Genomic DNA, 22930 nt, shown 5'->3' on the forward strand with positions numbered 1-22930 from the left:
GAAGGAGAAGGAGAAGGAGAAGGAGAAGGAGAAGGAGAAGGAGAAGGAGAAGGAGAAGGAGAAGGAGAAGGAGAAGGAGAAGGAGAAGGAGAAGGAGAAGGAGAAGGAGAAGGAGAAGGAGAAGGAGGAGCCTTTCACCAGCTCCACACCCATGGCTCACACACTGCCCATGCAGTGCTGACCCCAGCCCAGGGGACTGGCAGAGCCTGTCCTTACCCTGTGTTCAACACAACCATTTTGTTTCATTGGTTTTGAATCATGTCCCTGATTTTGTGTCCCTCCTGGGTGACAAACAAGCCATGGCCCATTCACCTTCATGAGCTGTGTGCCCATCCCAGGCTGATTTTCAGCCCTGTCCCATGACAGATTGTCACCATCATATTTTCTGAAAAATCCCCTTGCCCAGGATTTCTCTCCTGGGAAGCTGAGAAGCCTCAGAGAAAATGAAAACAATAATTATCTGATTGCCTCTCCTGTGTTTTGCTGCTTTGGAATGTGGCTTGGACATTGTTTACCATCTGGTCAATGTTTGATTGGTTTCATGTGAATTGTTTTAACGTAATGACCAATCACAGTCAGGCTGTGTCAGACTCTGAGTCAGTCGCGAGTTTTTCATTATTATCTTTTAGACTTCTGTCTGTATCCTCTCTCTATTCTTTAGTATAGTTTAGTATAGCATTCTTTAATATAATACAGATCATAAAATAATAAATGAGGCTTCTGAGAACGTGGACTCTGATTCATTTATTCCTCCCAACGATGGGGGACCCAGAAAATACCACAAGAGATCAAGGGCAGCCCCTGGTGCAGCTGTCCCCATGTCCCCATGCCCTGCCTGCTCCCCACGTGTGTGCAGAGTGTCACACACCCGGCCCCAGTGTCACACACCCAGCCTGTGTCACACACCCAATCCCAGTGTCACACACCCATTCCCAGTGTCACACACCCGGCCCCAGTGTCACACACCCGGCCCCAGTGTCACACACCCAGCCAGTGTCACACACCCAGCTCCAGTGTCACACACCCGGCCCCAGTGTCACACACCAGCTCCAGTGTCACACACCCAGCCAGTGTCACACACCTAGCCAGTGTCACACAGCCAGTCCCAGTGTCACACACCCAGCCCCAGTGTCACACACCCAGCCAGTGTCACACACCCAGCCTGTGTCACACACCCGGCCCCAGTGTCACACACCCAGCCCCAGTGTCACACACCCAGCCAGTGTCACACACCCAATCCCAGTGTCACACACCCAGCCAGTGTCACACAGCCAGCCCCAGTGTCACACACCCGGCCCCAGTGTCACACACCCAGCCAGTGTCACACAGCCAGCCCCAGTGTCACACACCCAATGCCAGTGTCACACACCCAGCCTGTGTCACACACCCGGCCCCAGTGTCACACACCCAGCCCCAGTGTCACACACCCAGCTCCAGTGTCACACAGCCAGTCCCATTGTCACACACCCAATCCCAGTGTCACACATCTGGCCCCAGTGTCACACAGCCAGTCCCACTGTCACACACCCAGCCCCAGTGTCACACACCCAATGCCAGTGTCACACACCCATTCCCAGTGTCACACACCCAATCCCAGTGTCACACACCCATTCCCAGTGTCACACAGCCAGCCTGTGTCACACAGCCAGCCCCACGTGTGCAGTGTCCCCCAGCAGCCCCAGTGTCCCCCAGCCTGGCATGTCCCTGCTCTGTGATTTTTTCCACGCGGTCCCCAGGGGCTGTGCCTGTCCCTCCTCCTCCCAAGGCACCTGCTCTGGCAGAGTGGCCCCACAGCTGGCTGGGGCTCTGTCCCAGGAGCTGTGGGTGCCCTGGCAATCCCTGCTCACTCCTTGTCCTCTCTGCACACCCAGGCAGGTTCTGGCTCCCAGCACGGTGGCAATTCCTGTGCCATTGGAGCCCTGGCTGCACCATCCCTTCCTGTTGTGTTGTGATTTCAGGGTTCACCTCAGAACCCCGGGTCCCTCCCCTGATGATTCCCTCCCAGGTGTGTCAGTCACCTCTCCTTCCCCCTCCCAGCACTGTCTGTCAGTCCTGGCATTCCAGAAGGGCCTCGAGTGATTGGCAGATCCAAAGGATGCCCTCTACCCCTGGGGGGCATTGGGCCATCCAGGTGTCCTTTGTCCCTTTGTCTCTCCCCTCCTGTACCTGCTTGGTGGCTCCCTGCCCCTTCCCTGCCCCTCTCCCCGGGGTTAAAGGAGCAGCAGCCACGGGCTCAGGGAGTTCTGTTGGAGCTGGTGCTGCATTCAGAGGCCTGAGGGCCAGAATAAAGCTCTGGATCCAAACCCTCCAGCAGAACTGACTCCTTTCCTTCACCATCGCCTTAAAGCTTCTCTAACAGAGGGAAACCTGAGGAGCAGCCCCTGTTATGGGGGGAAGCTCCATCCCAGCACCACCAGAGCTCCTGCAGGCCTGGACTTGTCTCCAAGGGCCCAACTGCAGCACCCAGCCAGCCAAAAGTGTCTGTGGGTGAAACACCACACACCCAGCCGGCCAAAAGTGTCTGTGGGGTGAAACACCACACACCCAGCCAGCCAAAAGTGTCTGTGGGTGAAACACCACACACCCAGGCAGCCCAAAGTGTCTGTGGGGTGAAACAGCACAGTTGCTGTGATTTGGTTCAGCAGCAGGGCCAGACAAGCCAATATTCCTGTCTGCAAGATTGGTAATACCAATATCATCCCAGCTCTGCCCATGCCAAGTGCTGGGCTCACACCTTTCACTCACAGATCTCTCTGGGTTAGAGAGCACAGCAAACAGCAGCCCTGAGCAGGGAGGGCTCCCAGGGCGTTTTCAGCTGCAGCCCCTGGTTTAGAGCAGCTGTTTCACTGTCCCTGCAGTGCCACAGGGCACCAGGTCACCCCTGGGGACACTCAGCCCCAGCAGGGGCACTCAGAGCCTGGTGTCCCTCCTCAGCAGGCAGACAGGCTGGGATGAGCTGGCAGGGATTATTGGGAGGGCCTCGTGCTCTGGTACACACAGGGCAGGTGCTGGGGGGCTGCTGGCCCCTCTGTCACTAAACCATGGTGTGGACAGCAGGGCTGGCCCTGCCCCTGTCCCACGGGGTGACCCCAGGGCCAGCACAGCCCCAGGGCACACATCCCACACCTGCAGAGGGGTGGAACACACCCAGACATCCCACAGAGCTTCGGGGGCTGTCACAGCAGGGCTCCCACCCCAGCCTTAGGGCTGGCTTCAGGAGCAGGGCTGGGGCCAAATGTCCCAGCAAGGGAGTCATGGGCTCACATGGGCCATGCTGAGGCCTTGATTTCAGGAGAGAGGCAGGGTAGAACACTCAGAAATGCAGGTGAAACCAGCAGAGCCCAGCACTTCAGAGGAGAGGGCTCAGCTCCCAGGAGCTGCCTTGGGGGGCACCTGAAGCTGGGAGGGGGCAGGGCTGGAGCAGGCACAGGCTGAGCTGGGGGGTCCTTATAACTACAAAAACAGCATCACAGAATCCTGCAATGGTTTGGACTGGGAGGGACCTTAAAGCTCATCCAGAGCCACTCCTGCCATGGGCAGGGACATTCCCCTGGCCCAGCTGTGTCTCCATGCAGAGCACTCTGCACACACCCCAGGTGTGCCCAGGTTAACCTTTTCCAAGCTCCAGCACACCCAAGCTCCCCAGGAAATGGCCAAACCCAGTGTTCTGAGGCAGACTCTGTCCCTGCAGCCCAGCTGGCCACCCCAAAGCTCAGGATTAACTGTAAGCCTTGAGAAACTCCAGGAAAGCCAAAAATAATCACAGAGAAAGCAAAGCATTTCCCATGAAACACCATGGCCAAGGAAAGGCTCTCCTGGGCCTCCCCATGCAGCTCGGGGTCATTGATGGTGCCACTGGTACAAACGTCTCTCCCTGGCTGGGCTGTCCCCTGGGGCTCCCTTGCAGCCTGGGAGAGAAGGGGACAGGAACTGGACACGATCCCAGCCCAGCAGCACCCCCAGCCCCTCCCAGAGCCCCTTCCCAGGGCTTTGGGACCTCTCTGCACCCAGCAGAGGACACAGGCTCAGGAAAACAGGAACAGTGCCTGACTAGTGGGAATGATGTTCAAACAAGCACTGCCTGATCTCCAGACCCCACATTGCCCCCAGTGCCTCAGCTGCAAAATTTGTGTCATGGTAGAAGCTGGGTTTGGTAAAAGCTTGGGAGAAATGGTCCTTGGCCTTGTGGGTGACATCAAACCCAAGGGTGTGGCCTTGGGGGTCACCTAAGATGAAGCTGCACCCCTCAGCCAGGCTCTGCCTCCAAGCCCTCCTTCTCCTTCTCCTTCTCCTTCTCCTTCTCCTTCTCCTTCTCCTTCTCCTTCTCCTTCTCCTTCTCCTTCTCCTCCTTCTCTCACTTCACCCCTGATGTCAGAAATCAAGGTTCAAGCCTGGAACATCAAGCCTGGAACACCAATCCTGCAGGGCTGAGCCTGATCCCTCTGCCATGCCCGCAAAGGGACCCTGGGCCTGGGGACATCCCTGTCCTGAGCCCGGGGACAGCTGGGACACAGCTGCCACTGCTGCCACTGCTGCTGCCCCAGCTGTGGGTGGTGGATGCAGAGCAGCTCCAAGCCCTGGTCCCCACGGTCCCACCACCACCCCTGGGGTCAGTGCCACCCCTCAGAGCTCAGCATCGCCATCGTTCACCCCTGCCCCCCCTCAGGACACATCAGGGACAAACTGAGGGAGGGAGAGAAGTGCCTGGAGCTCCTAAACCAACTTGTGCCAAAGAACCACCCTCTGCACTTGAGTGTCACCCTGGTTTTTTAAGATTTTCTAAGCCTTCTGATGTTTACATTCTTGTAATGAACTTTCTCACACACTTTCTGTAAAAAACTCATTGTTTTGCATTCCTTTATGGAGAAGGAGAAATTTGATGGACTGTTGGTTTGCCCAGTGTCATTGGAGAGGTGGCACTGTCACCCTCCAATCCACTGTCACTCTTGGAAATGTATAAATGTTGGAGTCAGAAAATAAACTTCTCTTTTTTCTTCACCTTGAGAGCAGCGGTGTGAGCTTGTGTTCTTTCATGTCCTACAGCAACACTTGAGTGTGTGCTGGGCACAGCCCCTGAATGCTCCAGCACCCACCAGTGCCCCCTCCCACCCTCCTGGCCATCCCAGCTTATTCCCACCCCCAGCCCTGCTCACCCTTGCCCAGGGCTGCTCTCCATTCCCACCACTTCTGCCCAAACTGAGCCAAACAGGGACTGCCCAGGCATCCAAGAAGAGGAAAAAGCAGTGCCACAAATGCATGGCATGATGCACATGGCAGGCACGGAGGGGTTGTGTTTGGGGTTGGAATTCTCCAGGCAGGCCTGAATTCACACCATGTCTGTCAGGCACAGGCAGGCTCCAGCTGGTTCTGTCTTTACCTGGCTTAAAGGGGAGTGGGGACAGAATGAAACAAATCAATTCAATTCAACCAGAAGGAAGCTGGGCCAGGGCAGCTCAGGCTGAGATCAGGGCAAGGTTCTTCCCCCAGAGGGTGCTGGCACTGCCCAGGCTGCCCAGGGAATGGGCACAGCCCCGAGGCTGCCAGAGCTCCAGGAGCCTTTGGGCAGCACTGCCAGGGATGGACAGGGTGGGATTGTTGGGGGTCTGGGCAGGGCTGGATGATCCTGATCCCAGCTCAGGATATTCTGTGATTCCATGAAACAAATGGCAGCAGGGACCAAAGCAAGCAGGCTTCATGGTGGCCATGTCCCCAGAGGTCCCAGCCCCACAGGTGACAGGAGAGCCAGAGGAGCTGTCCCAGCTGAACTTTCAGGCAGAAGTGTTGCCCTGATTTTTTAAGTTTTTCTAAGCCTTCTGGTGTTTACATTCTTGTAACCAACTTTCTCATACACTTTATGTAAATAACTGATTGTTTTACATTCTTTTATGGAAGAACAAAAATTTGATAAACTGTTGGTTTTTCCAGTGTCATTGGAGAAGTAGCACTGCCACCCTCCAATCCACTGTCACTTTTGAAAATCTATAAATGTTAGAGTCACAAATTAAACACACTCTTTTCTACCTTGGAGAGTTGTGTGTCCACATGGTTTTATTTTGTGTCCTATAACGACACAGCAGCTGCCAAATGACACTGGTAGGGGGTTATTTACAAATCACAAACAGGACAGGACTGCTGGGAACGTGCCTTGAGCTGTTTTATTTTCCAGCATCAGCCTCATGACATGGTGATGACAATGGGAAGATGCCAGCAGCTCACATCCCAGGCAGCAGACAAAGAATTTAATGTCACAACTCACTTTATAAGCTTCTTGACCAATCCCACAAAGCAAAAGCACATTGACAGTAGTTCTATCCAATCACTATAAGCACAGGTACCTTTGGTTAAACAATCCTTGCTTATTTCAAATACAATACCTGCTTGTGAGCCTTAAAACGCAATGCACAGAGCTCCATTATTAAGCTTCAACCTTCTTAATATCTCACTAGATAAACTTTTCTGTAGCTTAGAGAGTTATTCTACCAAAGCATTAATACACAGACCATTGTTCTATCTGTCCTTGCTTTTCTACAGTTTGAATAATTTTTCTGCTGACCAATCTCATGCCTACTGCTTAGCTCCAGTCCCAGTTCTACTGTCTCTGAGGCCTGCCTTTTGCAACTTCCCCAAAACTCTCTGGTTTTGTAGATTCCCACAGCAAATATCTTTCAGCCCTGGGACACTGAAGGCTCCTCCAGCCCCCAGAGCCATTTCCAGAGCAATTCCTGTCTGTCAGCCCAAGCTGGATGTGCAGATGTTCAGGGCTGCAGATCCTCAGCAGGGCAGGGCAGGGCAGCAGCAGGAAATGCCACACTCCTGGAAACCCAGAGCACCCTGTGCTCCAGAGTGCCCCACTCCTGACAGCAGAAGGAGCCTGGAAGAGCAGGAGGGGAAGGAATCCTGTGTGGAAGCTGCTGCTTCCTGCTGGGCTGGACAGAGGGCAGAGCCAGAGAGCTCCACTTGGCCAGAAACAGCTCCAAAGGGCTCCTGCAGCCCGGGCAGGGCTGCTGTGGGCAGCGCAGAGAGCAGAGCCGAGCACCACACCCCACCTGCAGCACTGCCCACCCCGGCATCAAACTGGGAGCCCGGCACAAGGGCTGCTCTCAGAAGGGAAAGGGACAGACAGCCCTCTAGTGTAAAGCCAATGCTAACCGTGTTTGCACGGCCACAGAGCATTGATCAGGGCCAGATCCATCAGGATGTGTGCTTGGGAATGAACCCGGGCACAGGGAGAGGGACAGCACAGCTCCCACTGCTCTGAAAACATGCCAGTGCCCCAGGGACCCAGAAGGGTTTGGGTTGGAAGGGACATCAAAGCCCACCCAGTGCCACCCCTGCCATGGCAGGGACACCTCCCACTGCTCCCAGCCCCAATGTCCAGCCTGGCCTTGGGCACTGCCAGGGATCCAGGGGCAGCCCCAGCTGCTCTGTGCCAGGGCCTGCCCACCCTGCCAGGGAAGGATCATCCCTGATTTCCAATCTAGACCCACTCTCTCTCAGTTTGGAGCCATTCCCTTGTCCTGTCCCTCCAGATCCTTGCAGTGCAAGTTCCACAGGTCCTGCTGTCTCCCATTGACCATTTCTCTCTGCACAGACAAATCCCACATTCCCAAACTCTGGATTTGCTCTGAGGCTTTCCAATGACCCCTCTGAACAGGGGAGAGTGTGGAGCCCTCCCAGCCTCACCCCAGCACCCCCAAAGGGCTTCTGAGAGCCCAGCCTGGCCAGCAGCTCCTGGCACATCCCTGCAAAGCCCCCATGGGAGCAGGGAAAGCTGAGTTTGGGGGCTCCACAGGTATTTTCCTTCTCTCCCTCCCCTGTGCAGAGCCAGGCTGAGCTCCCCCCTCCCGGTGCACGTGGCTGTGTTGTGCTCAGGGATCATTGTCCATGGCTCCCACCATCACTCACAGCCTTCAGAAAGAGGCACAATTAAAATCAATATTTAAAGTCATCAAACAAGCAGAGGGAAATTTGAGCAGCCCCACAATTCACAGTGACAGAAGAACCCAGGGTGCAGGGCTGAGCCTGAGCTGCAGCGCCCAGAGCGCACTTCTGCCCACAGCCTTCACAATTTAATGAAAACACACCAGTTTTAAACACTTCCCCAAATCCAGCTCGCAAAATCTGTCACTTTGATGTGAATGGTCCCAGTCTCAGACTAATCAGTCACTTTTACTTCCTCTTTAGTAGCTAAAGACGCAAATGAACTCCCTGCAAACCGCACAGCTCCGGGAGGAGAATTTAGCAGCCAGATGGTTCTTGCAAAAGATTGGTTTTTAACAAAAAAATAAAAGTGAACCCGCTTCCCCCATGAGCAGCTCACGGGAGATGAGGTGACACATCACAAGTGCGACATTAGAGCATCACTTCTGCCACAGAAATGCCCCTTCCTAAAGCACCACGTAAATCACAATTAGCACTAATAAGGGATCAATTAGTGCAAGGCACTGTAATTGTCCCCTGCACTCAGGGAAGAAAGGGAAGCATCGCGCTGGAATGCAAACATCCCTTTGTTTCCAGCAGAAGGTGCAGCACGGAGAGAGAAAACCAAGCACAGAGCGCTGGAAAGGCACCAGGACTCCCAGAGCCAGGGAGGGAACGTGTCCAGCTCCAGCGGGACCCAGAAAAGCTGGGCTGGAAACTCCATGCAGGCAGGAGAAAAGCTGGGTTGGGATGGAAACTCCATGCAGGCAGGAGAAAAGCTGGGTTGGGCTGGAAACTCCATCCAGGCAGGAGAAAAGCTGGGTTGGGATGGAAACTCCATCCAGGCAGGAGAAAAGCTGGGTTGGGATGGAAACTCCATCCAGGCCCTGAGCCTCCCTCTGGCCTGCATCCCTCTGCTTTGCTGTGGAATTGCAGCTGCGGTGGGATCAGAGCACAGCTGACAATAAAGGCTCTCAGAGCACGGGTCAAGGACAGAAATGCTGGACAAGGAGGTTCCTGGAGTCAGCTCCAGTCAACAAGCACCAAAAGGGTTTGGATGCTCTCAGGATGCAGCTCCTGGAAGGAAGAAGGAGCTGAGTCCAGCCCTTGTCCTGGGATAGCTGGGCTGGAACTCCACTGTCCCAGGTGCTCCCAGCCCCAATGTCCAGCCTGGCTCTGGGCACCTGTGCCAGGGCCTGCCCACCCTGCCAGGGAACAATTCCCAATTCCCAATATATGTGCTAGTATGTCCTGCAGGGTCAGGCAGCAGGAATTATGATGGTTGGGCTGGGCAAAGGGAAGATGAAGGAAGATTTAATTGCAGCCTCCAGCTGCTCCAGGGCAGCTGAAGGGATGGCAGAGCAGAGCACACCTTTGTGTGGCCAGGTGACACAGCAAGGAGCCACAGCCAAGAGCTGCAGGTCAGACATCAGGAGAGGCTTTTCCATCAGCTCCAGCGCTGGGCAAGGCCAGCCAGGCTCCATCGCTGGAGCTTTGCAAAGCCTGGACAGAGAAATCCCCAGCAGAGCTGAGCTGAGGTGCAGCAGCCCCGCTCTGGAGCCTCCCCCAGCACCTCCAGGGCTCTGGGATGTGGCCAGGCCCGGGTGTCCTCAGAGAGGTCCCTGTCCCTGCAGGGTGTCAGCACAGGGAGCATCTGGGGACTGCAGAGCCCCAGGGGAGCTGTGCTAATCACCATTGATGAGGGACAGCAGGCTGGAACAGCCCACAGCAAAGGGGCAGGAGCAGCACAGAGCAAACACAGCACAGGACAACGTCTGCAAGGGTCTGCTGCCACCCTGAGTGTCCCTGCTGCCACCCTGAGTGTCCCACTGCCACCCTGAGTGTCCCTGCTGCTGCTCTGAGTGTCCCTGCTGCCATCCTGAGTGTCCCATTGCCACCCTGAGTGTCCCACTGCCACCCTCAGTGTCCCACTGCCACCCTGAGTGTCCCTGCTGCCACCCTCAGTGTCCCACTGCCACCCTGAGTGTCCCTGCTGCTGCTCTGAGTGTTCCACTGCCACCCTGAGTGTCCCACTGCCACCCTAAGTGTCCCTGCTGCCACCCTGAGTGTCCCTGCTGCTGCTCTGAGTGTCCCACTGCCACCCTGAGTGTCCCTACTGCTGCTCTGAGTGTCCCTGCTGCCATCCTGAGTGTCCCATTGCCACCCTGAGTGTCCCTGCTGCTGTTCTGAGTGTCCCACTGCCACCCTGAGTGTCCCTGCTGCCACCCTGAGTGTCCCTGCTGCTGTTCTGAGTGTCCCACTGCCACCCTGAGTGTCCCTGCTGCCACCCTGAGTGTCCCTACTGCTGTTCTGAGTGTCCCACTGCCACCCTGAGTGTCCCTGCTGCTGTTCTGAGTGTCCCACTGCCACCCTGAGTGTCCCTGCTGCTGCTCTGAGTGTCCCATTGCCACCCTGAGTGTCCCACTGCCACCCTGAGTGTCCCTGCTGCTGCTCTGAGTGTCCCTGCTGCTGCTCTGAGTGTCCCACTGCCACCCTGAGTGTCCCACTGCCACCCTGAGTGTCCCTACTGCCACCCTGAGTGTCCCTGCTGCTGTTCTGAGTGTCCCACTGCCACCCTGAGTGTCCCTGCTGCCACCCTGAGTGTCCCATTGCCACCCTGAGTGTCCCTGCCATGGCATCTGGCTGTCACCCCTGCTTTTACCCCTCTTTGATGCCCCCCCAGCACCTGCTCTGACCTCACAGGGAACCAGCACAAAGTTCCCCATTGCTCCTGCCCCAGCCAGGGACAGAGCCAGGGACAGAGCCAGGGACAGAGCCAGGCACCCCCAGGCCACCAAAGGGACAGGAGCACCCATGGTGCTGATCCAGGCCGGGTGACAAAGGGCTGGGGCTGCACCCAGGCTGTGGAGGAGGACAGGCAGCTCCATCCTTGGTAATACATCCATGCTGGGCAGGACAAGCCCCTGAGCAGCCAGATCTGGCTGTGAAATCAGCTGTGCTTGAGCAAGAGGTGTATTGAGATTATAATATCCAAAATATTCCATGGTTTCATGAAAGCAAACATTCTGAGCCTGGCTTGCCTGAGCCCTGCAGACAGGAGCCAGCACTGCTCCTTGAGAGGCATCAGGGGGATGCCTCAAACTGCTGAGCTCTCCAGAAACTGAACTAAAAACCCCAGCATTGGAGTGTTTGTGTTTCTTTGTTTCCAGTCTCCTCGATGCTTTGCATGTGCTTGTGGAGTGTTTCTGCTTTCCTTGACAACCAGGGAGGATTCCAAATAAAACTCAAGTGCTTTGCTAATCTCCTGGTTCCAGGAGAGGGACAATAAAAGCTGTACAATCTGCAGTGTGAAGGCTGGGAGGAAGGTGGGCCAGCCCAGAGACACAGAGCTGCTGTGGATGCAGCAGCAGCCCCCAGGAGATGATCAGTGTGTCCCACCTGCCTCTGTGGCACTGCTGGGGAGGGATCAGGGACTGCTCAGCCTCCACACCCCAGCTCTGGGCTGAGTTTAAGCATCCCCTGGGTCCCTGGGGACATAACTCAGCATCACTGTGTGAGGACAGAGCTGGAAGAGCTGAGACCACATCACAGAAAGGCTCAATGACCTGGTCAAGGATACCAGGGAGGCAGAACAAGAGCAGACTCCAGAGGCCTTCTAGGAGCACTCCAAAAGCAAAGCAGGCAGGTCAAGGTCTGTGCCACCCCACAGCTGTGCCCTGCTCTGTCTGTGCCACCCCACAGCTGTGCCCTCCTGTCCCACCCCACAGCTGTGCCCTGCTCTGTCTGTGCCACCCCACAGCTGTGCCCTCCTGTGCCACCCCACAGCTGTGCCTGCTCTGTCTGTGCCATTCCACAGCTGTGCCCTCCTGTGCCACACCACCAGATGTGTTCTGTGCCACACCACCAGATGTGTTCTGTGCCACCCCACAGCTGTGCCCTGCTCTGTCTGTGCCACCCCACAGCTGTGCCCTCCTGTGCCACCCCACAGCTGTGCCCTGCTCTGTCTGTGCCACCCCACAGCTGTGCCCTCCTGTGCCACCCCACAGCTGTGCCCTCCTGTGCCACCCCACAGCTGTGCCCTGCCCACAGGCAGGCTCTGGCCGAGAGCTGCCCACAGCCCAAGGGATGCAGCTTTGTCACCTGCCCTGAGCCCCCAGACCCCTCTGAACGCCCCCAGAGGGTGACCAGCCCCCCAGAGCCCCATTCCCCTGTGTCAGAGCAGCACCAGGCACACAGAGCTCAGGCTGAGGTGAGGTTGCACATTTGAGCAAACTCTGCACGAATTCCTCCGGCACCTCTGCACAGGCACGGCAGGACCCACCCTCAGCCTCTTTCAGCTGATTAAGACTTTTCAGTACAATTGTCCCCTTTTCCCTCAGCCTCTGGAAACCTCCAGGAGTTGCAGCCACAGCAGGAAAGGGGAGGAGAAGGTGGCTTTGTGTCTCAGCAGCCTCACTCCTCCTCCCACAGTGCTGGGTGTCTGTGATGGAGGAGCCCTGACCCCCTGCTCCTCACACATCCCAGACAGCTCCCCCTGCTCTGGGACACAGCACAGAGCTTCCCACATGGCCAGGAGGGACAAGCCCTCCCAGAAAGTGCCAGGAAGGACAAGCACTCCCAGAAATTCAGTCCCAGCCCTTGCAGGCCCCAGGCTGAGCTGCTGCCTGTGCCAGCCCCCTGTGCAGTGCTGCAGGGTGCTCCTGTTCCACGGGGGCTGTGCCCCCTGCATAAAGAGAAAACCTCCTGAGGAACATCTAAAGAGGCACCTGGCACTCAGAGATCTGTCTCATGAAGGTGACAGCAGCAGAGAGCATTGCAAATCCAAGGGGAAGAGGACAAACAAACACCTGAGCCTGCAGGGAGCAGCTCCTCCCTGGCCCCTGCAGGTGAATCCCGGCTGCAGCTCCGGGGCAGAGCAGGGCAGAAATCAGAGCTCAGCTCCGGGCACTGCCCTGCCTCCTCCTGCTCTGGGCACAGCTCTGGGCCACCTCCCTCTCCTCAGGGGGAAGGGAAAAGGGAAGGGAAGGGAAGGGAAGGGAAGGGAAGGGAAGGGAAGGGAAGGGAAGGGAAGGGAAGGGAAGGGAAGGGAAGGGAAGGGAAGGGAAGGGAAGGGAAGGGAAGGGAAGGGAAGGGAAGGGAAGGGAAGGGAAGGGAAGGGAAGGGAAGGGAAGGGAAGGGAAGGGAAGGGAAGGGAAGGGAAGGGAAGGGAAGGGAAGGGAAGGGAAGGGAAGGGAGGAGCCCCAGTGCCCTCAGGCAGCAGGGCTGAGCAGGGCTCTGCAGGGCTGGGCAGGGCTGTGTGTGCAGGGGTGCAGCAGCCTCAGAGCATCCTCCCCTGCCCTGCCCCCAGCTCACAGGCTTCTTGCTGCTTCTGAGATGAAAAATGTGGAAAATTCCCATCTGTGCTGCTGGATTCTGGTTGTTCCTTTGGAAAGCTGAGGCCCAAGTCGTGGTTGGGGTCAGAAGAAGATTACCCAGGGCCTGTGGCAGCAGGCACAGCCTGGCACAGGGAATGTGGGATCTCAGCTGGGCATCCCCGTGGTCCTTGCCAGCTTCCAGCTCCACAGGGTGAGCGGATGGAGCCACAGCCACTCTCCTGCCCTTGCATAGCAGGGCAGGGAGCAGGGCAGAGATGCTGTGTGACAAATGTCCCCTTGCTCCTTCCCACCAGCCACTCCCTCTCCTTTCACTCCTTTATGGACACACCAGGCTCCCGGGAGGTTTTCCCAAGCCCAGCCTGGAGCTCCTGAGCTCGGCATTGAGGGAATTCACGAGGGGCCCGGCTGCTTCAGCACGTGCTGCCCACAGCCCTCCACACTTCCTCACTGCTTCTCATTAACTCCTCCTCTGGCCCAGCTTTGTCTGGGAAAACATCCCAGATCCAGCAGGGAACAACGATGTCTGCACCGGTTCAACGCCCAGGCACCGAGTGGTGCAACAGCACCTCCACCTTTTTGCCCTAAAATTCCTCTTTAAGCACATTCCTCCTTAGAAATCCTCTCCAAACACAGCCTTTGATGGGCCCATGGTCTGAACTCTGTGCCGCCAGCTGGGAAAGCGGGGACAAAGCCCAGAAAATGCAGCGGGCCCTTGATAAAAAATTTACATTATAAAGACAGGAAATACAGAATAATGCAATGAATGGTGTCTTCTCTCAAGAGGAAAAAAAAGAGCTGCTCTCCCATCGGTGATGTTGATGTAGGTTCTCCTATTATAGGGGTTTGTATTCGGGTTAAAAAAAAAAAAAAAAAGAATAAGCATAGAAAGCCCTTTTTGAGTAAAAATGAATCGTGTTAATAAGGCAGCCAGTGCTGAGAACAGGGAAAGCTCTGCCTGTCCAACTGCCCCTGGTGGCTATTTCTGGCTTACAAGGCACTTGAAGCATCCTGGCAGCCCACAGTGGGAAATGTAGTCCAGATCCAGCAGGATGGACACTCAGCTAAACAGAATCCCCCAGGTTCGTGAGGACTTTCCAGCCAAACCTGCCAGCAAGCCAGCCTCTCACAGGAGCAATTCATAAACTGCAGCAAAAAAGCAAATAATTCAACCCCAAACTCCTCCAAGCCTCGTTCTATAAATAAAGCCGTTGTAACACAGTTTTTATATTTCATTTTTCCCCGTGTTGTTCCACACGGCGCTGGCGGCAGCCGGGAGTGTCAGTGCGTGGGGAGAGCAGCGCTGCAGCAGCAGCAGCAGCGGGGATGGAGCGAGGGGATCGGGGCACACCCAGCGCTGCCCGGCACCGGCCGAGCGGGGCACCGAGCCCCGGGCTCACACCCACGGCAGCCCCCGAGCCCCGGCAAATGGAGGCTGCGCTCTCAGCATCCCCTCCGGGCCGGGGAGAAGCTGCCAGAGCCGAGCCCGCTCCCGAGGTGTTCCCCAAACAGCAATAAATTGGCCATTTCACGTTTCACATCGACACAAAGCCTCTCGAGGAGGCAGTGCGCGGTGTGGAGCACAGCTCGGATGTGTCCTTTGATCGTCACAAATAAATCAGCCAGAGTGCCCTCCAAAATAGAAAGGAAAAGAGAATTATATCTGTGTCGCTGACGGCAACGGGAAGCGAGCCGGAGACGGCACAGAGCGGAGTCAGAGCAGGCAGAGGCTCCGCACGCCCGAACCTCCCCTGGCCAGCCCCGGCCAGCCCGGGAGCTCCCACCGCGGGCTGGTCCCTCCCGTTCCGAACTGCAATCCTGGGCTGGCTCCCAGCGAACACGCCTGGGCGGCACACGCTGCTGCTCCGGCGGGCTGAGCCCGGCAGCGAGTGTCCCCCCGAGCCGGGGCCGCTTCCCGGTGCCCCCGGCGCCCTCGCAAGCGGCCACGGCACGGCGGGACCGGGGAGCTCCGGGAGCCGCCGCAGCCCCGGCCCCTGTGCCAGCCCTGCTCCAGCCCCAGCCCCAGCCCCAGCCCCAGCCCGCACAAGGGCCCGGGAAGCGAAGGTTATCGCCGAAGTGCATGGAAAAGGTGCGGAGAGAGTCCGGCCGTGCCAGGCTGCGAGCTCCGTGCCTCTCCCCCGGCGCTGCGAGCGAATGGAAAGGGGCACCAGCCCCGCACCCCCAGCCCTCCCCAGCCTCTGGCTCCCGAACACGAAGCGGCGGAACCCTGAGGGAGGGCTCTGCGGGGAGCCCCCACCGCACCCCGGGACCCTGCGGAGCCCCCGGAGCCTCCGGGAACTTCCCCGTGCGGCGGCTCCGCGAGCGGGACGGGCTCGGGGAGCGGGGCCGGGGCTGCTCCGGCGGCCGCGCTGCGAGCGGGGCAAGCCGGGCTGCCCCATCCCCTCTCCGCCCGTCCCGGCCCCTCCGCCGCGGGATGCGGGGTGCGGGATGCGGGATGCGGGGTGCGGGATGCGGGGTGCGGGATGCGGGGTGCGGGATGCGGGGTGCGGGGTGCGGGGTGCGGACGCGCTTCCCCCGGAGGCACCAACTTCGCCCGGTCACCCCAAGGCCGATCTGAGCCAAGCCAGGCTGGGCGGCGGCTGGAGGGGGCTTAGCCCGCTGCTCCCTTTCCACCATCCCTCTGTCCTCCTTCCCTCCCGCTGCCCTGCTCCGCGGCTGGAGCCGAGCCGTGCCCGGGGCTCGCTCCCCCTCCGGCCTCGCCTCCGCTCCGCTCCCGCAGCCGCGGCGCTCCCGCTCCCCCCGCGCCCTCCCCGCCGCCTCTCCCGGCCCCAGCGCCCGCTCCCGGCCCGGCCCCCGGCCCCTCTTCTCCTCGCGGGACCTTGGCCGTTCCCGAAGACCCCACGGGGGAAAAAAAAAAAGTTGCGGCGAGGGAAGTTCCCGGCGCCGGGCGAAGTTGGGGCCGCGGCCGCCGTGCCCTGCCCGGGGGAGCCGCGGCGGCGGAGGGAGACCGGGGCGCACGTACCTTCAGCTATCGCCCTCTTCATCTTAGGGGTCGGGGAAGGCACGTCTGGAGGCGCAAAGTGGAGCGGCAGCGGTACAATCCTTGGGAAAGCGGGGCAGATCCCGGAGCCAAACTTCAGCCCGAGCGGGGAGCGGCGGCGCACGGGGAGGGGGGGGCGCTCCCGGTGCCCTCGCTCATCGGGGGAATGAGCAGCCCCCGAGCTGGAGTCAGCATCCAGGCGAGGCTCCCCCTCCCTGCCTCGCCTCGCCTGCCTCGCCTGCCTCCTCCTCGCTCCGCCCGCCCGCCCGCCGCACGCACGGGGCCGGGGCTGCGGCGGATCCCGGCGGGGAGCGGAGCCGGCTGCGCTGGATCCCGGGAGCGAGCGGCGAGCGAGCGGGGATGGAGAGGCGATGAATGTTTTATGGGATCATGTGGTTTGACGTGAGAGGAATCAGCCTAGATCGGATTTACTGGCTGGAGGAGTGAGCGGGAGGACGGGGGAGCCGGGCACGGGCTGGCGAGGGGAGGAGGGGCCGCTCCGACGGTGCGGTGCGCGGCGGAGCCCCCGCGGTGCGGCCGCTGCCCGGGCAGGGCTGCGCGGGGCCCGGAGCTCATTCCTGGAGGAGCGGTGCCACCTAAAGGAAGCGGCGGAGAGGGACGGCCGGGCTCGGCGGGCACCGGGCCCGCTCCCTCCTCCCCAGCTCCCGCCGCAGCCGCGCCCGCACCGCCCCGGGCACCGCGGCTCGGAGCCCCTGGGGAGGCACCGGAGACCTCGGCGGGTGTTTGCCCCTGCTCTGGATCTGCGCGCCGGGGAGGCGGCGAGAGACATCCGAACGTGCGGTGCCTCCTCTTCCTCACCAGATTCGGCTGCTGCGGGTGCGGAGCCGCTGCTTTCCCGAGGGAAGGATGTCAGAGAGCCCTTTGAGAACTCCTCCCTGTGGCTGAGCTCTCTCGCCATCCCTGCCCTTCGGGATCCCTCTCCCGCGGGCAGCAAGGACAGCGGCTCGCCTCAGTTTACCCACAGAGCCCGAGGGTTTCACTGTAGCTGGATTCCCACCCTGCCGAGCCCTCCGGCCCCCTTCCCTGGCCTGGGGGCACGAGGGCTCCTGCACAGGCAGATCCCATCTGCCCCCGTCCCATCTGGGAAGCAGAAAGATGGATTTTTATTAAGCGAACTCATTTGCTCAGTGAGGGAAGGATTGTGCCGGGGAAAGCTGAACATCCACAGTATGGGGAGATGGTGGCTCTGTCCCTGCTAGGCAGAGGTTCAGCTGCCACCAGATCTGTGGACAATGTGTGGATGTACCTGTATCCATGTGAAACCCTGCCTGGGACTTTGCATACAGCCCTGGCACCCCCCAAACATGGGAGATGGAGCTCTGGGAGCAGCTCTGGACTGGAGCCCCTCCCCTGGGGAGCCAGGCTGGGAGCTGGAATTGTTCAGCCTGGAGAAGAGAAGGTTGTGTGGAGACCTCACAGCACCTTCCAGGGTCTGAAGGGGCTGCAAGGAAGCCAGGGAGGGACTTTTCATGAAGAACTGGAGTGCCAGGACACAGGGAATGGCTCCCACTGCCAGAGGGCAGGGATGGATGGGATATTGGGAAATAGGAATTGTTCCCTGGCAGGTGGGCAGGCCCTGGCACAGGTGCCCAGAGCAACTGGGGCTGCCCCTGGATCCCTGGCAGTGCCCAAGGCCAGGCTGGACATTGGGGCTGGGAGCAGCCTGGGACAGTGGGAGGTGTCCCTGCCATGGCAGGGGTGGCACTGGATGAGCTTTAAGGTCCCTTCCAGCCCAATCCATTCTGAGGTTTTATAATGTGTGTAATTATCTTTACTGGTGTACACTGGGTATAGAAATGCTTCTGAGCCTTCATTCCTCAGTGGGTTTGTACCCAATATTGGGCATCTCTCCAGCTTGCCCTCGGGGTTGTTGTCACAACCACATCCCTCCAAGGCCTGCCCAGTTTCCACCTTTCCATGTAGGCATCACTGCAAGGTGAGCCAGGGTTCAGTTTCTCCTGTGCGCACAACCCAGAGGCTGAGGGTGCCTCCCACTGACCCAGCCCACAATCATCTATGGAACAAAGAAACTCAACCAAAGGCACCCAGCTGGACACTTGGGGCAGCTGGGGGTGAATTACTCAGTGTGGGCCTTGTTTGTGCCAACAGCCTCAGCTGGCCCGAGGTGCTGGGCTCAGAATCACAGCAGGGCTGGGTTAGAAAGGACCTTAAGGCTCATCTGGTTCCAATCCCTGCCGTGGGCAGGGATACCTTCAATAGGTCCTTGAAGCCCCATCTGAAGATGATGCAGGAGAGCTGTCCAGACACCCTCTAAGTGCAGATGTGAAGTTCTGTGCAGCCCAGGGCTGCAGCCCCTTCCTACAGCCCCCTGCAGAGGGCAGGTGGCACCTGGGGAGGGCAGGGGCTCCCTCTGGCCACTCTCTTTCTGCTCCTCCAGAGTGCAAAGGTGCAGTGATGATTCCCCAATCCTCTTCCTTCCCACACCTGCAGCCCAGCTCAGGCATGCCCTGAGCTCCTCTGCCCCTTCTGCCTTGCCTGCCCCCTTCCCTCTGTTTGCTCTGGGTGACTCCCAGCTGCCTCCTGCCCATCCTGGATATTCCAGGAGCCCTGTACACACTTAATGAACAGGAGAGCTCTTGATGAACGTGCTGCCAGAGGAGCAGTGTGCCCACAGGGCCACAGCTGGAACACTTGGGCCACTCTTGGGTGCCTGGGCCAGCCATGGCAGGTCTGCTCCGAAGGCACAGAAGGGTTTTCTGGGAATGCCAGGAGAGATGAGCTCTGGGAAGAGAGCAGGAACATTGCTGTGCAATCTGCTGCAGCACACTCTGTTGTTGTTTATGGACATCTTCTGGGAGGGAGGCTGATCCCACCCTGCCCTGCTCTTGCTGCAGCCCAGCTAGCACAGATCAGGAATGTGCCTTGTGAACACACCTGCAAGCACTCCTGTTTCAGCAGTGCCCTTTGACTCCACCATCCCAAGCGGTGCAGCAGGAGAGAGAGGTCACAACGTGCAGGGCATCAAAATAGCTGCAGAAGAAAGGGCCCTGGAGCTGGAATTTCCTGGGAGAGGGCTGGAAGGTGAGCAGGAGCACTGAAGGAGTTAATTGAAGCTCTAGTCACAGGCCCAAAAATTCCAGGTTGTCCGAGGGAGGCAGCGGTTGTTTGGCTGACATTTCTGAAAGGTTAATCTGGAAATGGAGAGCACACATCTGTACAGGGCTGGGGCTGACTCTGGTGCAGATCCTGCCCCTCCTCGGGCTGTTTGACCCAGCAGCTGTGGCTCAGAGGTCGCTGTGAGGCAGCTGGGGCTGTGACCTTGGCATGCAGTGACGCTCCAGGGTGTGCTCGGACCAGCCCTGCCTCCAGGCCGTGTGACAGGGCACAGAAACTGAGAAACTGCTGCTGTGTGCCCCGTGCTGGACAGCTGTGCTTCCAAATTCTGTGTCACACCTGTGCTTCCAAATTCTGTGTGACACCTGTGCTTCCAAATTCTGTGTGACACCTGTGCTGCCATTGCTGTGTCACACCTGTGCTGCCATTGCTGTGTCACACCTGTGCTGCCATTGCTGTGTGACACCTGTGCTTCCAAATTCTGTGTCACACCTGTGCTTCCCATTTCCCTCTGTGTGACACCTGTGCTTCCAAATTCTGTGTGACACCTGTGCTTCCAATTGCTGTGTGTCACACCTGTGCTCCCATTGCTCTGTGTGACACCTGTGCTTCCCATTTCCCTGTGTCACACCTGTGCTGCCATTGCTGTGTGTGACACCTGTGCTTCCAAATTCTGTGTGACACCTGTGCTCCCATTTCCCTGTGTGACACCTGTGCTTCCCATTTCCCTATGTGTGACACCTGTGCTGCCATTGCTGTGTGTGACACCTGTGCTTCCAAATTCTGTGTGACACCTGTGCTCCCATTTCCCTGTGTGACACCTGTGCTTCCAAATTCTGTGTGACACCTGTGCTCCCATTGCTGTGTGTCACACCTGTGCTCCCCATTTCCCTGCGTCACGCCTGTGCTTCCCATTTCCCTGTGTGACACCTGTGCTCCCATTGCTGTGTGTGACACCTGTGCTTCCAATTTCCCTGTGTGTCACACCTGTGCTCCCATTGCTCTGCGTGACACCTGTGCTGCCATTTCCCTGTGTCACACCTGTGCTCCCATTGCTGTGTGACACCTGTGCTCACATTTCTCCATGTGGCAAGGGGGTGTCCAGCAAAGCTGCTGCAGGAGGGGAGTCCCAGGCAGGAGATGTCCTGGGGGAGCTGGGCTGCTCACAGTTGCAGTGGCTCTGGAGAGGAGCCAGCTCCTCGAGATGAAGCCTCCTTGCTTTGACTGGATAATTACATGTTCATCTCTACCTGATGCTTAATCACACTGGGATCAGTTCTCTTCCTGCACGTTGGGAGTCTTGTTTGCAAAGTGCCATCCCTCCCTGCTCTCTTCAGCTGTGAGCACAGGGCTCCCAAAGGATTTAGGGCCCATTCCTGGGCCTGTGGGCACTGAGAGAGGTGCATGTGGGGAAATAGGGCACATGAAATGGGGATTCATTGCCCTTTGCTGTGCTCACACCCACCTCTTTCTTTTTTAACAGAGCCTAAAGGAGTTGACTCCTGAATGCCAGTATTGAATAAAGGGTATCTTGGTCTGGTCCAGGAAAGGCTTTTCACCTTTCTCCCTCATGGCCTTGTGGCTGCAGCTGTCCTGTGTCTGATGGGGCTGGGAGCACCTGGAAACACCTCTGAGAGGAGCAAGGAGGCAGAAAAGGGCACCAAAGGACCAGGATTTTTTTCTCTTTCTAGTGGAAGGGGGACAAGATGCTCTTTTAATGTCCCTCCCAGTCCAGACCATCCTGGCACTCTGTACTGAGTCTCTGCCAAGTTCTGGCACTGCTGTGCTCACAGGAGGCAGGGGGAGATGTGGGCAGGCAGCAGCTGGGCAATGTCACCTGCTCCAGGTGACACCCCTGTGGCAGAGTCACCCTGCAGAGGCACAAGGACACCTTTCCAAAGCAGTGTCCCCTGCTCTAGGCCAGGCATGGGCACCCCACGGGGCAGACCCAGCTGCAGAACTGAAGGGGCTCTCCAGAGCCACCACCACCACTGCTCTACTGACAGAGATTGTGTTTGACACCTTCTACCTCTTGGCTTTTGTGAAGGGCACCAAGACCGTGGCTCTGTCCTGGGCATTTCCAGCAGCTGGAACATGGCCCCTGCAGCCTGGGGGGCACTGGGGGCACTGGGGGGCACTGGGGGCACTGGGGGAACTGGGGGGCAATGGGGGCACTGGGGGGCAATGGGGGCACTGGGGGGCACTGGGAGGCACTGGGGGCACTGGGAGGCACTGGGGGCACTGGGGGAACTGGGGGCACTGGGGGAACTGGGGGGCAATGGGGGCACTGGGGGCACTGGGGGAACTGGGGGGCACTGGGGGGCACTGGGAGGCACTGGGGGCACTGGGCGCACTGGGGGGCAATGGGGGCACTGGGGGGCACTGGGAGGCACTGGGGGCACTGGGGGCACTGGGAAGCACTGGGGGGCACTGGGAAGCACTGGGGGGCACTGGGGGCATTGGGAGGCACTGGGAGGCACTGGAACCACTGGGGGCACTGGGAAGCACTGGGGGGGACTGGGAGGCACTGGAACCACTGGGGGCACTGGGAAGCACTGGGAGGCACTGGGGGGCACTGGGGGCACTGGGGCACTGGGAGCCACTGGGGGCACTGGGGGCATTGGGGGCACTGGGGGCACTGGGAAGCATTGGGAGGCACTGGGAGGCACTGGGGGCATTGGGAGGCACTGGGAGGCACTGGGGGCATTGGGAGGCACTGGGAAGCATTGGGAGGCACTGGGAGGCACTGGGGGGCACTGGGAGGCACTGGGAAGCACTGGGGGGCACTGGGAAGCATTGGGGGGCACTGGGGGGCACTGGGAAACACTGGGAAGCACTGGGGGGCACTGGGAGGCACTGGGAAGCATTGGGAGGCACTGGGGGCATTGGGGGCATTGGGAGGCACTGGGAGGCACTGGGGGCACTGGAACCACTGGGGGCACTGGGGGCACTGGGAAGCACTGGGGGGCACTGGGAGGCACTGGGGGCATTGGGAGGCACTGGGAAGCACTGGGGGCACTGGGAAGCACTGGGGGGCACTGGGAGGCACTGGGGGCACTGGGGGGCACTGGGAAGCACTGGGGGCACTGGGAAGCACTGGGGGGCACTGGGAGGCACTGGGAGGCACTGGGGGCACTGGGAAGCACTGGGAAGCATTGGGAGGCACTGGGAGCACTGGGAAGCACTGGGGGCATTGGGAGGCACCGGGGGGCTCTACACCAGCAGGGCTCCTGGGCCAGGGCAGCAGCCAGGGAGGATCTGTGCTGACAGGATTTATCCCAGCACCCAGAGCAGCTCCTGCTCCATTTTCAGGCCTGCACTGATGCCCTGCCATGGGCAGGGAGGCTCTGTGCTGGCAGAGGGACTCTTGCAGCAGAACAGAGTACCAGGACTGAACCATCCTACCTGCACAGCAAACATTTCCAATACAAACCAGGTATTTTACACAAAACTGCAGGAGCAGTGGATGTGAAGTTGTGGCAGGTGGGACCTTGCTCTGGGATCATTCTCCAGAACTCCTCAGCTCCCACAGGAACTGTGCCACAGAGAGGAGGAGCCCAGGTGTCCACAGGAGGAATTT

General features: G+C 58.8%; 1 protein-coding gene and 1 long non-coding RNA gene across 2 annotated transcripts in view; one reads left to right on the forward strand and one right to left on the reverse strand.

The window, feature by feature from the left end:
• The window catches only part of RTN4R (reticulon 4 receptor), a 96748-nt gene extending 79935 nt beyond the window's left edge, over positions 1 to 16813 (reverse strand). The window contains exon 1 of the mRNA XM_036393368.2: positions 16237 to 16813. Within this exon, the coding sequence (XP_036249261.1) occupies positions 16237 to 16258 (22 nt within the window). The 5' untranslated portion in view covers positions 16259 to 16813. The remainder of the gene's footprint in view (positions 1 to 16236) is intronic.
• Positions 16469 to 20899, forward strand: LOC129046866 (uncharacterized). The gene is made up of 2 exons (XR_008508675.1): positions 16469 to 19317; positions 20834 to 20899. It is a non-coding gene; the product is annotated as an uncharacterized LOC129046866 (long non-coding RNA).
• Positions 20900 to 22930: the final 2031 nt, after the last annotated feature.

The sequence above is a fragment of the Molothrus ater genome, chromosome 18, assembly GCF_012460135.2.
Source record: "Molothrus ater isolate BHLD 08-10-18 breed brown headed cowbird chromosome 18, BPBGC_Mater_1.1, whole genome shotgun sequence".
Lineage (NCBI taxonomy): Eukaryota > Metazoa > Chordata > Aves > Passeriformes > Icteridae > Molothrus > Molothrus ater.